At 33.4% G+C, this 14,575-nt stretch overlaps 1 protein-coding gene across 1 annotated transcript; it reads right to left on the reverse strand.

Moving 5' to 3' along the window:
- Positions 1-295: 295 nt before the first annotated feature.
- LOC107750945 (tropomyosin alpha-4 chain-like) lies at positions 296-12,736 on the reverse strand. Its single transcript, XM_016566527.1, has 8 exons — positions 12,319-12,736; positions 8,795-8,928; positions 7,391-7,508; positions 7,250-7,320; positions 3,777-3,852; positions 3,062-3,124; positions 2,865-2,934; positions 296-1,049 (listed from the first exon to the last, which is right to left on the reverse strand). The coding sequence occupies exons 1-8, from the start codon at positions 12,445-12,447 to the stop codon at positions 967-969; spliced, it is 744 nt and encodes a 247-aa protein (XP_016422013.1). The 5' UTR covers positions 12,448-12,736; the 3' UTR covers positions 296-966.
- Between the last annotated feature and the right edge of the window lie 1,839 nt (positions 12,737-14,575).

The following is a 14,575-nucleotide window of genomic DNA, read 5'->3' on the forward strand; positions in this document are numbered from 1 at the left end:
AGTCAAGCTCCTTGTCTATTAATGTAAAAAAATTTTATATTCATAAATATTTAAATGTAAACGTTTGTATTTATTCATATTTTATATATACATATAATAATTATTTTTTTCTGCAATACAATAACGAGAATTTGAGGTGGAATATTCATGGAAATAAGGAAAAAATGCACAAAAAAAAAGATTCTAAAATAGGCTTCATCATCTTTAATAAGATATAATTCCGTACTTTTCCTGTGATATATTTGCCAACAGACAAGTTTAATTTATTTATTTAAATAATAATAATATTATTAGTGTGGTGTGCAAATAAGTAAACATTTATTTAGTTTAACAGGTATAAAAAACATCAGACCACAGTGAAAATAGCACTTGCAGCATCAAGGGTAAAAAATGGTCCCATAAATGACAAACTAATAAAGACTTCTTAATGCCACAAATAGTCCAAGAAATCTGTGTTCCAATACATAACGCCTTTACAACTTTGTTTTTGATACATTCGCATAACATCCCTAACATCACAACGAAAATGTGATGTACTAATTGCTTTGTGACCTTTTGTTGTTGCGTTTCTACTGTTTTAAGTATACCTTCCACCTTATATTCATTCCAAAGAAATAAATAAAACAGCACCAAGACCTGAAAAAGGGAAACATTCTTACATGCAGTGATGGGTCATCATTTTTAAGTCCAAAAACATAACCATTAAAGGCAAGGCATTTGGTTTTATGCCACATATGGTGTCGGAAGTTGTATTTAAATGGGACAAATGGAAACAACAAGACATTATTTATTATTTAATGGACTAATAGGTGCATTAGGAAATAATCAGAAAATTGCAAAGCAAAATATAAAAAATAATGGATGGAAATAACATAACTTATACAAAACATGAAAAGCTAAACATAAAACACTGCTGGAATGGATGAGAAATTCTGGAATGTTCTTCATGGATTTCTTCTTGTTTGCTCACAAGCTATTGAGCTCCTGAAGCGTTTGGTCCAGGACTTGATGCATCTCCAGGTTCTGCTGTTTTGCCTCAGCCACATCCTCTGAAAGAAACCAGCACGATGATTTAAAAAGACACAGTAGCTGACTGCAAACATCTGTGACACAAAATTAACATTTAACATTATTATTATTCCACTACTGTAAGTTGCTTTGGATAAAATGCATAAATGTAAGTGTGATTTCAACAACAAAAAATGCATATATATGAATATTTTGCAGTAAAACGTTTTTTGTTTTTTTTTAGAATTTTAAAAAATATTTAAAATCAATATTTTTACATTATTATGATTATGATGATGATTATTATACTATTGTAAGTCACTTTGGATTAAATGCATAAATGTAAAGTGATTTTTTTTTAACAAATAGTTGCCCTGTGCTCTCAAACTACTTACAGTATATATTTGCATATATTTATTATTTTATTAATTATTTATTAATAATTAATAAATAAATAAAATAAATTTTAAAAAATTAAAAAACATTAAATAAATGCATAAATGAAAGCATTAAATTAAACAAAAGAGGATATTAACACCTTAAATATAATTATCGCACGTCTAATATAAACAAGTTAATAAGTGTTTCTTTATTATTATTTTTTCTCTATGAAAAGAGCAAGAAAGATGGAGAAAGATTAAGACTAGACACAAGATCAGAGAGGCAGAAAATATTTAATGTTTTTAAAAGCAAGAAAATGAAACAAAAGGGAGTGTTTAAAGAGAAGAAAAAAAACGTATTTAATTTTAGAGGAATAATCAAACTTTCAGAGAGTGCAAAATACATAAGGCACCAGTGAGGAAGAAAGGGTGAGCAGAGAAAGAGAGACAGAGGCACAGCCAATCAGGATAGTTTATGCAGAGCAGCAGCACTTGATTGAACGAGAGAGCTGTCAATCACAGTTAGCGCTCATAATGTTCAGCTCAAGCACTTCTGACGCATAAAAGCATCTATAAGGAAGTCATATCATTGAGTGCATGATCCAGCTCCTCACTAATGGCCTTATATTTCAGCTTCTGAGCATAGAGTTCATCTGGAGGTCGAAGGTCAAGATCAGAAAGTACAGGTGTTTCGGCCAAGGATGGAGAACAGGAAATGATAGACAGAAAAAAGAAAAGAAACAGTAAGTTCAACAGGTCCAAGTGGACAAAACACAGCACAGTATTGCCTACAAATGCTGTCTAGATCTCTTTTTTTTTAATTATATAAATATATTTAAAATTTATATTAATTTTAATATGCATTTGATATTATTTATGAAAGAATTAATTGTGAAAAATTCAATTTCATGTGTAAAGCAACTCTACAGAAGATCTAGATCTAGAACTAGAAGACTACAGTAGTAGTTTTATTAATTTTTTTATTATTTATAAATATCATACATAAATAACATATCTACATAAATAAACCATTAATTAAATTTTTTTAAATATTAATTTCAGCTGTAAAGCAGTTCTACAGAAGATAGTAGTATATAGTATGATAGTATGTTTTACACACACACACACACTCATACATATATATATATAGAGAGAGAGAGCTCTACAGAAGGTAATAGTGTCATTATTCAGCTAAATTTAGTTCACTGTTTTCAATTTCAATAACAGTGTCAATGTTTCAAAGTTCATCAATTATAAAACAAGTTCAATTCAGCTTCAATTCATCTTCTCCAGGTGTTTGCGAACACTGTTTAAGAAGACGAGTTGAACAGGCTTACACCGTTAGCTCTGTTCTTTCAGTACAATGAAAAGAGAAATAAAGCCACCACATGCGGTCAGAGGAGACAAAGGTTCGTTCAGCTGACGGTTTTAGTGACGTCACCAGCTGGAATTCCTCAGGACTGAGTCACAGCTTACCCTCGAGCTCGTCGATGGTCTTTTCCAGTTTGGCCACCGTCCTTTCTGCAAACTCAGCACGAGTCTCAACCTACAGGGGAAAATGCAGAGAGCACAAACGTGAAAGGTCAGAGAATGGCATGCATCTGGCCTACGAAAGAAAGACTTGCATGCAAAACTGTTAGAATGAGCAGCTGCTTTAGGTTAAACTCGCTCACCTCTTTCAGTCTATCAGTGAGAACTTTGATCTCCTCTTCATACTTATCCTCTTTCTCTGAATACTGCGGACAGATAACAAGCAAAGGGTTATTCAGACCGCTGGTTCTCAACTGGTTTTTCTTCAGGTCTCAGATTTTGCACTGGACATCAAGTGGAAACATGCAACCAGAATTGCTTACATAAAGTAAAATGTTAAAAGTATTGAAATGCATTGACATCATTCATGAAATGCACAGACCCAACAATAAAAAACACTACAAAAACTGAATAGATAAGGTTATAGTTTTATAAATAAATAAACAGTGTGATTTACCACCTTAACACTGAACAAACACTAATATATTGTTTTATTAGCCATATTACCCAGAGGTGGATGATTATTTAGCAACCATTTACTTTGCTACTAAAGAAGATGACGTAAAATGATGTGCAGGGGCTTCACTGTTGAGAAGTTTAACTAGTTCACTGAAATGAAGCTACTGAAAGCACTAATTCGCTAAGATGGATCAGATTTCCCAGATGTCCTGCATTCATGTTCAATACAATGGCCTCATTCATGAGACAGGAGCAGAACCAGTTTCTGTGCAAATTATTCATTTGTAAATCATCACTCATGAATCATGAATCATCACGATCTAAACAGCTTAGATCAGAATGCATTATGAACAATTTACACAGAAATCCGTTCTGCTCTGTGGAATTATGCTGACTTACCTTATCTGATTGAGCTTCTAAAGACTTGAGGTTGTTGGTTACGTTTTTCAGTTCTTCCTCCAGATCTCCTCCTTTACTGTAAAAACAGAGATAAAAGTTGGTAGACTCTTAAAAATAAAGAATGTTTTTGGAGTGATGCCAAAGAAGAACTGTTTTTGGTTCCCTAAAGAACCTTTCAGTGATAAATGAATTTTTTTTTTAGTGTGCAGAACATTTTAATAATCTAATGAACCTTTTTCCGCTATAAAGAACCTTTTGTGGAATGGAAAGGTTCTTCATGGATTCATCAATGCCAATAAAGAACCTGTATTTCCTCACCTTATTACAGCTCGAATGGGAGTTCCTGACCAAGTATTTTAATTATATCAAGTAGGGCTGCATGATAAATCGCATGCGATATTTAATGCGCATCTTGTCAGTAAAGCCGGTTCTGTAATCAGCGGTAAATCTCCATCACGTGCGGGCTTTCACATTGAGCAGCATTAACTACACAGAGCCGTTGTTCACTGACGAGCTGCGCAAAACCACGTTCATAATCGCGCGATTTTTTGCGCAGCTTGTCAGTGAACAACGGCAATAATAAATATCGCATGCGATTTATCGTGCAGCCCTAATATCAAGTGTTGTTGTGCTTGCAACTAGTTTTCTGCATTTCAATATTGATCATACAGTGATACACTGCAAAAAATTATTTTCTTAGTATTTTTGTCTAGTTTTCCAGTACAAATATCAAAACATTGTAGCAAGTTTCTGAGTAAAAATTATGGAAGCTTGTTTCCACCCCTGAATAAAAATTTAAAAATGTAATTGTGAATTAATCTTAATAAACAGAACTACCAAATTTTGCTATAAGTTTGATTGCATCATATAATAATTGCTGTTAGTGTTCATCGTCTGTTTGATTACGTTTTTCCGTACATTTCTGCCATATGTACATAAACTGACAGTCACCACTGATAAGCTACTACTAAATATTTTAGAAACGTAATTTTCTAAACGATTTGTATCGTAAAAAGCGCTATACAAATAAACTTGAATTGAATTGAATTAATCTCGCAATTGCGAGTATAAATCTTGCAATTGTATTTTTTTTCTCAGAACTGCATGAAATAAACTCGCAATCGTGCCTTTTTCTCAAAATTAAACTTGTAATTGCGAGTTATAAACTCAGTCAGAATTGTTTGATATAAAGTCGCAATTGCTAGAAAAAAGTCGGAATTGTGAGGAAAAAAAGTCAGAATTTCGAGCTACAAAGTCAGAATTGTGAGATATAAACAATTCTGACTTTTTCTCGCAATTCTGGCTATTTCTCGCAATTGCGATTTTATATCAAGCACTTTATAACTCGCAGTTACAAATTTGTCTCGCAATTCTAAAAAAAATTATAAGATTGTGAGTTTATTTCATGCAGTTCTGAGTAAAAAAAAAAGTCCGAATTGTGAGATTAAGTCGCAATACATTTTTTTTTTTTTATTCATGGGCAGAAACAAGCTTCCATAATTTTTACTCAGAAATTGCTGGTAAATTCACATTGAATTAAACGAGAAGTAGAAAGACTGAAATACTATTTTCTTGTAAAACATACTACATTAATCTTTGCTTAATTTACAACTTTGAAAAAACATGATTAACATGTATTCTGACTTTTTTCCCTCGCAATTCCAACTTCATTTCTCACAATTGTGAGTTTAAATCCCACAAGTCTGACATTATAACTCACAAAAAAGTCAGAATTGTGAGCTAAAAAGTCAAAGTTGTGAAATTGCAAGTATATATCCCTCAATTCTGAGAAATTTCTCACAATTGCACAATTTTTTTTATTCGGTGGCTGAAGCGGGCTTCCAGAGAAAATAGTTTCTAAGCAAACCCTACATATGTTTTTTCAGTGTAGGTCAGCAAGTTGTGTTGTGGTTAACTAAATCTGCCTGTGGGTTAGTTAAAGATGTGTACTAACAGTTCTGCAATCTCTGCTCTCTCTTCTGCTCTTTCCAGTTCACCCTCCAGAATCACCAGCTTCCGAGCGACCTGCAAACACACAGAGGACATTCACAGATCCGCTCCCGACTCAAACCACAGAAGAGTGTGTGTGTCTGACCTCTTCATATTTGCGGTCGGCCTCCTCAGCGATGTGTTTGGCTTCTTTGAGCTGTATTTCCTGAATTTCCATTTTCTCCTCATCTTTCATCGCACGATTCTCAATCACCTTTATGCCTCTGGATACAAAAAAAAAAGCAAAAAAACACAAAAATACAAATAAATAGAACGTATGCATGATTTGTTATGCATTTCACCGTCAGCAGTTCTTAGTGAACAATTTCATGATGCATGATTTTTAGTGTGCAACTGATGCACACCAGTGCTATTTTAGTTTCAATGATATATTATTATAGTTTCTCTTAATATTTTGAATTAAATCTAATTAATAATGCGTGATTTTTTAAGTGTGCAGTGAACTGATGGTACACATCACCACTGATAAGCTACTACTAAATATTTTAGAAACGTAATTTTCTAAACGATTTGTATCGTAAAAAGCGCTATACAAATAAACTTGAATTGAATTGAATTAATCTCGCAATTGCGAGTATAAATCTTGCAATTGTATTTTTTTTCTCAGAACTGCATGAAATAAACTCGCAATCGTGCCTTTTTCTCAAAATTAAACTTGTAATTGCGAGTTATAAACTCAGTCAGAATTGTTTGATATAAAGTCGCAATTGCTAGAAAAAAGTCGGAATTGTGAGGAAAAAAAGTCAGAATTTCGAGCTACAAAGTCAGAATTGTGAGATATAAACAATTCTGACTTTTTCTCGCAATTCTGGCTATTTCTCGCAATTGCGATTTTATATCAAGCACTTTATAACTCGCAGTTACAAATTTGTCTCGCAATTCTAAAAAAAATTATAAGATTGTGAGTTTATTTCATGCAGTTCTGAGTAAAAAAAAAAGTCCGAATTGTGAGATTAAGTCGCAATACATTTTTTTTTTTTTATTCATGGGCAGAAACAAGCTTCCATAATTTTTACTCAGAAATTGCTGGTAAATTCACATTGAATTAAACGAGAAGTAGAAAGACTGAAATACTATTTTCTTGTAAAACATACTACATTAATCTTTGCTTAATTTACAACTTTGAAAAAACATGATTAACATGTATTCTGACTTTTTTCCCTCGCAATTCCAACTTCATTTCTCACAATTGTGAGTTTAAATCCCACAAGTCTGACATTATAACTCACAAAAAAGTCAGAATTGTGAGCTAAAAAGTCAAAGTTGTGAAATTGCAAGTATATATCCCTCAATTCTGAGAAATTTCTCACAATTGCACAATTTTTTTTATTCGGTGGCTGAAGCGGGCTTCCAGAGAAAATAGTTTCTAAGCAAACCCTACATATGTTTTTTCAGTGTAGGTCAGCAAGTTGTGTTGTGGTTAACTAAATCTGCCTGTGGGTTAGTTAAAGATGTGTACTAACAGTTCTGCAATCTCTGCTCTCTCTTCTGCTCTTTCCAGTTCACCCTCCAGAATCACCAGCTTCCGAGCGACCTGCAAACACACAGAGGACATTCACAGATCCGCTCCCGACTCAAACCACAGAAGAGTGTGTGTGTCTGACCTCTTCATATTTGCGGTCGGCCTCCTCAGCGATGTGTTTGGCTTCTTTGAGCTGTATTTCCTGAATTTCCATTTTCTCCTCATCTTTCATCGCACGATTCTCAATCACCTTTATGCCTCTGGATACAAAAAAAAAAGCAAAAAAACACAAAAATACAAATAAATAGAACGTATGCATGATTTGTTATGCATTTCACCGTCAGCAGTTCTTAGTGAACAATTTCATGATGCATGATTTTTAGTGTGCAACTGATGCACACCAGTGCTATTTTAGTTTCAATGATATATTATTATAGTTTCTCTTAATATTTTGAATTAAATCTAATTAATAATGCGTGATTTTTTAAGTGTGCAGTGAACTGATGGTACACAATACAAAGAAGACTGCTAATCTAAAAAAAGCCACTGATTACATTTAAAAAAAAAAAAATCTGTATTGAAATAAAGCTAATAAAAATTAAATATACTTATTTTTGATTTTTAGCCAACTGTTCTTATTAACATTATGCTAATTAGATGGATGATTCAAATATTGCATAGATTTTATATTTCAAATACAGTTATTATAAATATTTTGAATTGAGTATTTATTCTTAAATTACTCTTTCTGTTTTAATTTTAGTTAAATATTATTTATTTAAATATCTACTTTAAAAAAATTTTTTTTATGTTTTTGTCATATTCATTAGGCTAGTTTTTTCCCCAATATGTCTATATGGGTTTTATTAACTTATTTCAGTTTTAGTTTGAGTTATTTTAGTACATCAAGTCAAAGTAAATGAAAATTAGAAATGCTGCCTTGGCCACTAGCTGAAATAAAATTAAGTTAATTTCAGTTAATGTTTATTTTATCTCAAGTAACAATGTAACAATTCAAGGATTTTTTTAATCTGTAAAAATATGGACTGTAGTTATGATTTTTTTTGGATTTTTAAGTGTTCTTGTTAACTGAACATTGTTAACGAGAACACTGTACACAGAAGGAATGATAATTAGGTGGTTAATTCAAATATTATATAGTTGTTATAGTTCAAATGTAGTTTTACATTTTGAATTGAGTTGTTATTTTTATATTTTCCATTTTATTTTAATTTTAGTTAACGTTTTAGTCATTTTTGTTGACTGTTTTTGTCATTTTTATTAGCTTTTGTTTTTTTTAAATAAGTTTATATAGTCTTTTTTTAGATTTTAGAATGTTTCTTTCAGTTTTAGTTTTATTTATTTTAGTACATCAAATGAAATGAGAAATTGTGCTGAAATAAAATAAGCATTACATGTTATTTCAGTTAACATTTATTTTATTTCAAGTAACAATGTAACAATCAAGTAATTTTTTTTTAAATTAATGGTTTCCGTTTTAGTTGAATAATGATGTGCACAGATGTATGTGTGTGTTTGTTTGGACCTCTCGCTCTCATCCGCCGCTTTCTCTGCCTCCTCTAGTTTCTGGAGCGCAGTGGCCAGTCTCTCCTGAGCTCGGTCCAGTTCCTCCTCCACCAGCTGGATCCTGCGGTTCAGAGCGGCCACGTCTCCTTCCGCCTGGCAACACACAGAGAAGCAGTGCTTAAAGATCCCGGCTAGAAATCTGAGGGAATGAGGCAGGATCAAAAGATCCTACAGGAATGCTATTAGAAACTGATCTGGATCTTAAAACAATCTGCTAAAATCCTACTGGATAAACTGAAATTCTAACATAACAAAACATAAGAAACAAAGAAATGTCAGCTTATCCAGTAAGATATCTTTGTAGATCCTTGTAGGATTGACACCTAATAGAAATTTACAAATATAAAAAAAAAAAAAAATCTTTACTGACCTCATTTGTCTTTTTTATTTTTTTTCCCAATATTTTTTATGCCCCAATAAGAGTACAAGTTCAAGTTTAAAGTAATTAAATAACTAAAACTGAAATAAAAACTAATAAAAATGTACAAAAAAAAATAAAACTACTATAAAACACAACAAAATTTGTCATTTTTAAACTATAATAAAAATTAAAACAGACAATATAAAAATAAAATCTAATTCAGAATATTAACAAAAACTATAAAAGTATATCACTGCTTAGCTTAAACTTATTTTATTTTATTTCAGCTAGTTGCCAATTAATATTTCTAAATATTTTTCACCTCTTTAATAACCCAAACATGTTCTAAATTCATTAAAAATTTATATATTATACATTTGAATATAAATATAATATATTTGAATATAAATATATTATAATACTAAAAAAAAAGCTATAATCTCCATGATACTAAAATCCTTTTTATTTCATAAAACTTCAATTTTTGGCTAAACTAACTGTTTAAACTCTGAGAAATCAGTAGTTTTAACACACAAAGAGAACTGTAAGCACATGTGAAGCTGATTCTTTCAGTTTCACTCATTTGAATGAGTTTTCCTCTGGCCACGCCCACTTCCTCTAACACAGAACAGAGTGGGCCTCACGCCTTATACGGTGCTCAAACACGCATCTGATTATCATACAATTACGAGTCTTTAAAAGCGGCAAATCTTTTTGGTCTTTAATGCACAAATATCAGGAGGCTCAATGGATTATACTTGGAATGAACCCTTTGTGCTGCTCCACAGATACACAGACAGGAGGAATGTTAGTCATAGATTTACTTCTATTCAAAAGTAAATCAGCTGTTGATGCTTTACTGGAGAGTGTAAATGTGTCTGGTTTCAGCTGAGATGAGGAAGCAGACCACAGACTGAGTCTCCTGCAGTACAGTCATTTGCTGCATCTGCTGGTGTTTTGGATCTGCTTTCCGAAGCTATATGGATAAAAGGGCATCTGGGTCATGTTTTTCTAAGAGACACACGTTTGGTGAAAGCACACAGCAACAAATCAGACAGGAAGTGAGAATGTGAAGAATGTCATGCCCCCGACTAACTGTGGACAGCAGTTTCCAGGAAAGAGGCTGTTGTGCTGCTATATTAGTGGTCAGTTTTATCTTTTTAAAAAAACATGGTGAAAAATGTTCTAAATTCATTAAAAATTAATATAAAATATAATATTATACTATTCATTTTTATTTATGATAAAATCTATATTTATATATATTATTAAATCTTTAAACACAAAATTAAAATAATATTTTATTTATAAATTAATTGGTTAAAAGGTGTGAGACGCATTACAAAACACTCCTCTGACAGCTGCTCACGGTAATGTTTCCACTATAAAGCGGGTCTAAGCGAGCAGACATGCTGCTGATTAACAGGTCGAGAGTTTGATCTGGAAAACGGTTGGGAGTGTTTTCCAGATTCAGTCATGTAGGCTTACTTCAAAAATAATATTTTTCTCACCACCAAGTGGAGAAGAAATCCCACTTTAACACCCAGGTTAAAGTGGTTTTCCCAAACCCATCTTGAGTTATTGTATTTTAAATGCACATTCAACACAAGCTGATTAACACACCAAGTGAAAAGTCTTGCCACCAGCATGTAATGCTAATGATAATATTTCATATGAGATTCATTTCATATGATGATATGAAGTTTAGTTTACTGTATAGAAACCTTGGCTTAAAGTCTTGACAAAAAAAAAATCTGCTGAAAATTTCCACCAGATACAGTTCATTTAACACAGGTTAACTATAGCGGGGTAAGTTGTCACAATTGGCAACCTGCTGCTTATTGACACTGATTTGCACATCTTCAAAAACATATTTTCCAGCAAAATGTAAATGGTAAAAATTATAAAACACGAAACCATTCATAAAAAAAAAAGCCTAAACCCTTGTTGTGGCCAGCAGAAATGAATGAAAAAGAAGATATTAGGTGCGTTCGACTTGATGCGGCGCCGCGCAAACCGATCGGCGGCTGACTTGAAGCAGTGCATGCCGGTTAGAAATTTTGTCCGACTTGAACCGGCGCCGACGCCACGTCACTGTCACGTGTGGCATCAAAGTACCGCGATAGTGTTTCGAGAGCAGCCGGCTGACTCGGCTGGCGCAGCTTCTTTTTTTTTTATTTATTAATTTTTTTTTTGTTGCTGTGATATGGAAGCTGCCATGTCTTTTTTTTCTTCTTCTTCCTCCTTTATTAGGATTAGCAACAAGTATACAAAAATATACAACCCTAGTAACAACAAAATCACAAAACAAAATGAAAAAAACAAACAAAAAAAACCCCAATATTATAAGATGCACACAATGTTATCGATTTTAAGCTGGCGCAGCTTCTTCAGAGCGACTGCAGGAGTGCTGATGACGACACAGCCATTTCACGATTGGCCAGATTCATTTTAAAATATAAAACACGTGACATTTTGCTTTAATTACACAAATGCTTGTTTTCTCTAGCGGTGGTTTCTAAACCTTAATGAGGGTAGATTTTAATTCAAACAATAAAATGTGTTGTTAAAACAACGGTATTTTTAAAATACCCGGTTGGGGCAAGTCGTCACACGTGTTTTAATGTTATAGCCTACAATTTATTAATTACAATATTTGTTAGCCGATGCTTTGACATTTTTGTATGTTATATTTTGTTTTGTGCTTATTTTTTTTTTTTTTAGTTTTAAGTATAATGTTTGTTTTTTTTTAAGGCAGTTTTTCACAGTAATCGTGTGACAACATTCCCCTGTATGGCGCCAAGTTAACTTTACATATAATATGCATAATGAGGGTAATTTTTGAGGGTAAACTTCACAAAAATACTCAGACTTAAATACTGTTAGAGCATTTGTGCAACGGGTCTTTTAGTAAAAACCTTTCAGGCCGCGTGACAACATGCCCCGGTGTGCGCAGCATCACGCTAAAATACCGTGAGAAACATGCACTAAAGTGTGACAACTAGCCCCGGTCTCCACTATTTTTGTTCAGCGAGGACCGAAACGCGCGAAAAGCAGCAGACAGAAGCAGTAGAGAAAGAAAGAGGAGTGCAAGGATGGGAAGGTAAGATGGTTTTCCTCACTTTCTCCCGCAGGTTTCGTTCATTGTCCAGCTGCGTCTGCAGAAACTGCGCTCTGTCCTGCGCATCACCCGCCTGCTGCTGCAGACACTGGATCTTCCTCTTCACGGCGTCTAAAGACTTCACAGACATCTCCAAACCTTCATACAAACCCCCTGAGCGATCTGCAAACGCCAACAGAGACCAAATCCGCGTGGAAAAGAGCGGCTTTCGAAATAAACCAAGAGCGCAGATTTGGATAGGCTTCTGTGCGTCTCAAAACTGTCGCAAACTTTCCATTTGCGCGTCGCTGATTCGCGGAGCCGCAGAATGAGGAATTCTGGAAAAAAGGGCAGGAATGCGCAAAAAAGTGCAATCCCAGGAAGAAGATGCGGGTTTCAGATGACATCAGGGGGTGGTGTTCCTGTTCGACTCCTGCTGCTATTATGTGCTGACTTCTGGACATATTTGGTGTTTCTTATGAATGACCATGTTGTGATTGCAATGCATCATAATTGAGATATGAATGCGTAAAATCCGCAATGCACAGAAAACAACGACTACCTTTCACTCTAGTTTAATGCATTTATTTAGTACATACAGGAGAATTCTCAAATTTTTCTGAAACTTCATCCCCATCACATCTCAGATGGGGTATTAAGTTTAATAGGATTACGTTTTGGGAATGACAGGTTTTTTAAACATTTGTCTTTTACTTAAAAATGGATCAACTGTCTTTCTAAGGCAAATGTGTGTGTGTGTGTGTGTGTGTGTGTGTGTATACACACACACATCACAATTGGGGTCTGATTGTTTGTAATATATATCAATTTATTATTAAATTATATATTACATTTAATACATTAATTAATAAAAATGTAATTTATGAATGAAAGTGATGGCTAATTTTCACATGTTGTTATACAATATAAATGTCAAATAATCAGACCCTAAACTAGATTTTTTTTAAAGCAGGTTTGTTTTTCAAAAACAAGCAAAAAATAAGCCATATGCTTGGCAGGTCGGAGCTGCAAAACGACTAATCGTGTTTAATCGCATTAAAACATAAGTTTGTTTACATACTATATGTGTGTGTGTACTGTGTATGTACACTGCCGTTCAAAAGTTTGGGATCAGTAAGACTTGTAATGTTTTTTAAAGAAGTCTCTTCTGCTCATCAAGGCTGCATTTATTTGACCCAAAATACAGAAAAATACAGTAATCTTGCAAAATGTTATTACAATATAAAATAATGGTTTCTATTTTAATATCCTTTAAAATATAATTTATTTCTGTGATTTTTTCTTGTATTTTTTTATCAAATAAATGCAGCCTTGATGAGCAGAAGAAACTCAGGTAAAAAACATTAAAAATCGTTCTGATCCCAAACTTTTGACCGGTAGTGTATATTGAAAAGCATACTTTCTGGTGTATTTATACATAATAAATATACACAGTACACATAGTATGTAAACATAAACTTTTATTTTGAATGCAATTAATCGCGATTAACCATTTTGCAGCCCTAATTTAAATCAAATACATCTGCTATTTACAGAAACGGACACAAACATACATGCAAAATGCACAAGATTTAAAGCAAATCTCCACCCGAATCTACACACATGTAGCTCAAATACTTCCACAGCTTCTTCATACGTACTCCATATGTTCTGCCTCCATATGTTCTTCAGCACATATTCTTCAGCAGGAAGTGCTGTTGTAATTATTGGCCCTCTTCCAGCAGTTATAGGGCAGCACAGACCTCTAGTTCCCAATCTGACTGCATGCTGATGAATTTCACACGCTGTGCTCGGAAACACGCTCTCACAATGTCCAGACAGAAATAGATCTATTGTCTGGCTCAGTAAAATTTATATGAAAAGATTAATTCTGGCTCCACATTCTGATCGCATGAGCCGCATTGAAAAAACGTATGTGCTAAACACACAGCTATGTGTGTACATTTTATATTAATGCACCATTATATGGCTAAAGTCTAAAGTCAGGCTAATGAACTGCATTACTTGCTAGAAGAATTGTTTACTCCAATTATTATTATTAATAAATGTCTATATTTATCATAATGCTTTACCCACCATTTTTGAAAATCAACACTTTTAAGGGTGTTTACCAATGGTAAAAATCAGCGTAATGCAAAGCTTTGAGTAGCTCACGTCTTTCTTTAATCAGTTAACTGCCTAATAAATTGCATGACGCTATCATAATACCATTTGTATTCCATTCAGTGAATTCCAGCATGTGTGGGAGTATTTTTGCT

This window comes from Sinocyclocheilus rhinocerous, unplaced genomic scaffold, assembly GCF_001515625.1.
Source record: "Sinocyclocheilus rhinocerous isolate Xijiao unplaced genomic scaffold, SAMN03320098_v1.1 scaffold1534, whole genome shotgun sequence".
NCBI lineage: Eukaryota > Metazoa > Chordata > Actinopteri > Cypriniformes > Cyprinidae > Sinocyclocheilus > Sinocyclocheilus rhinocerous.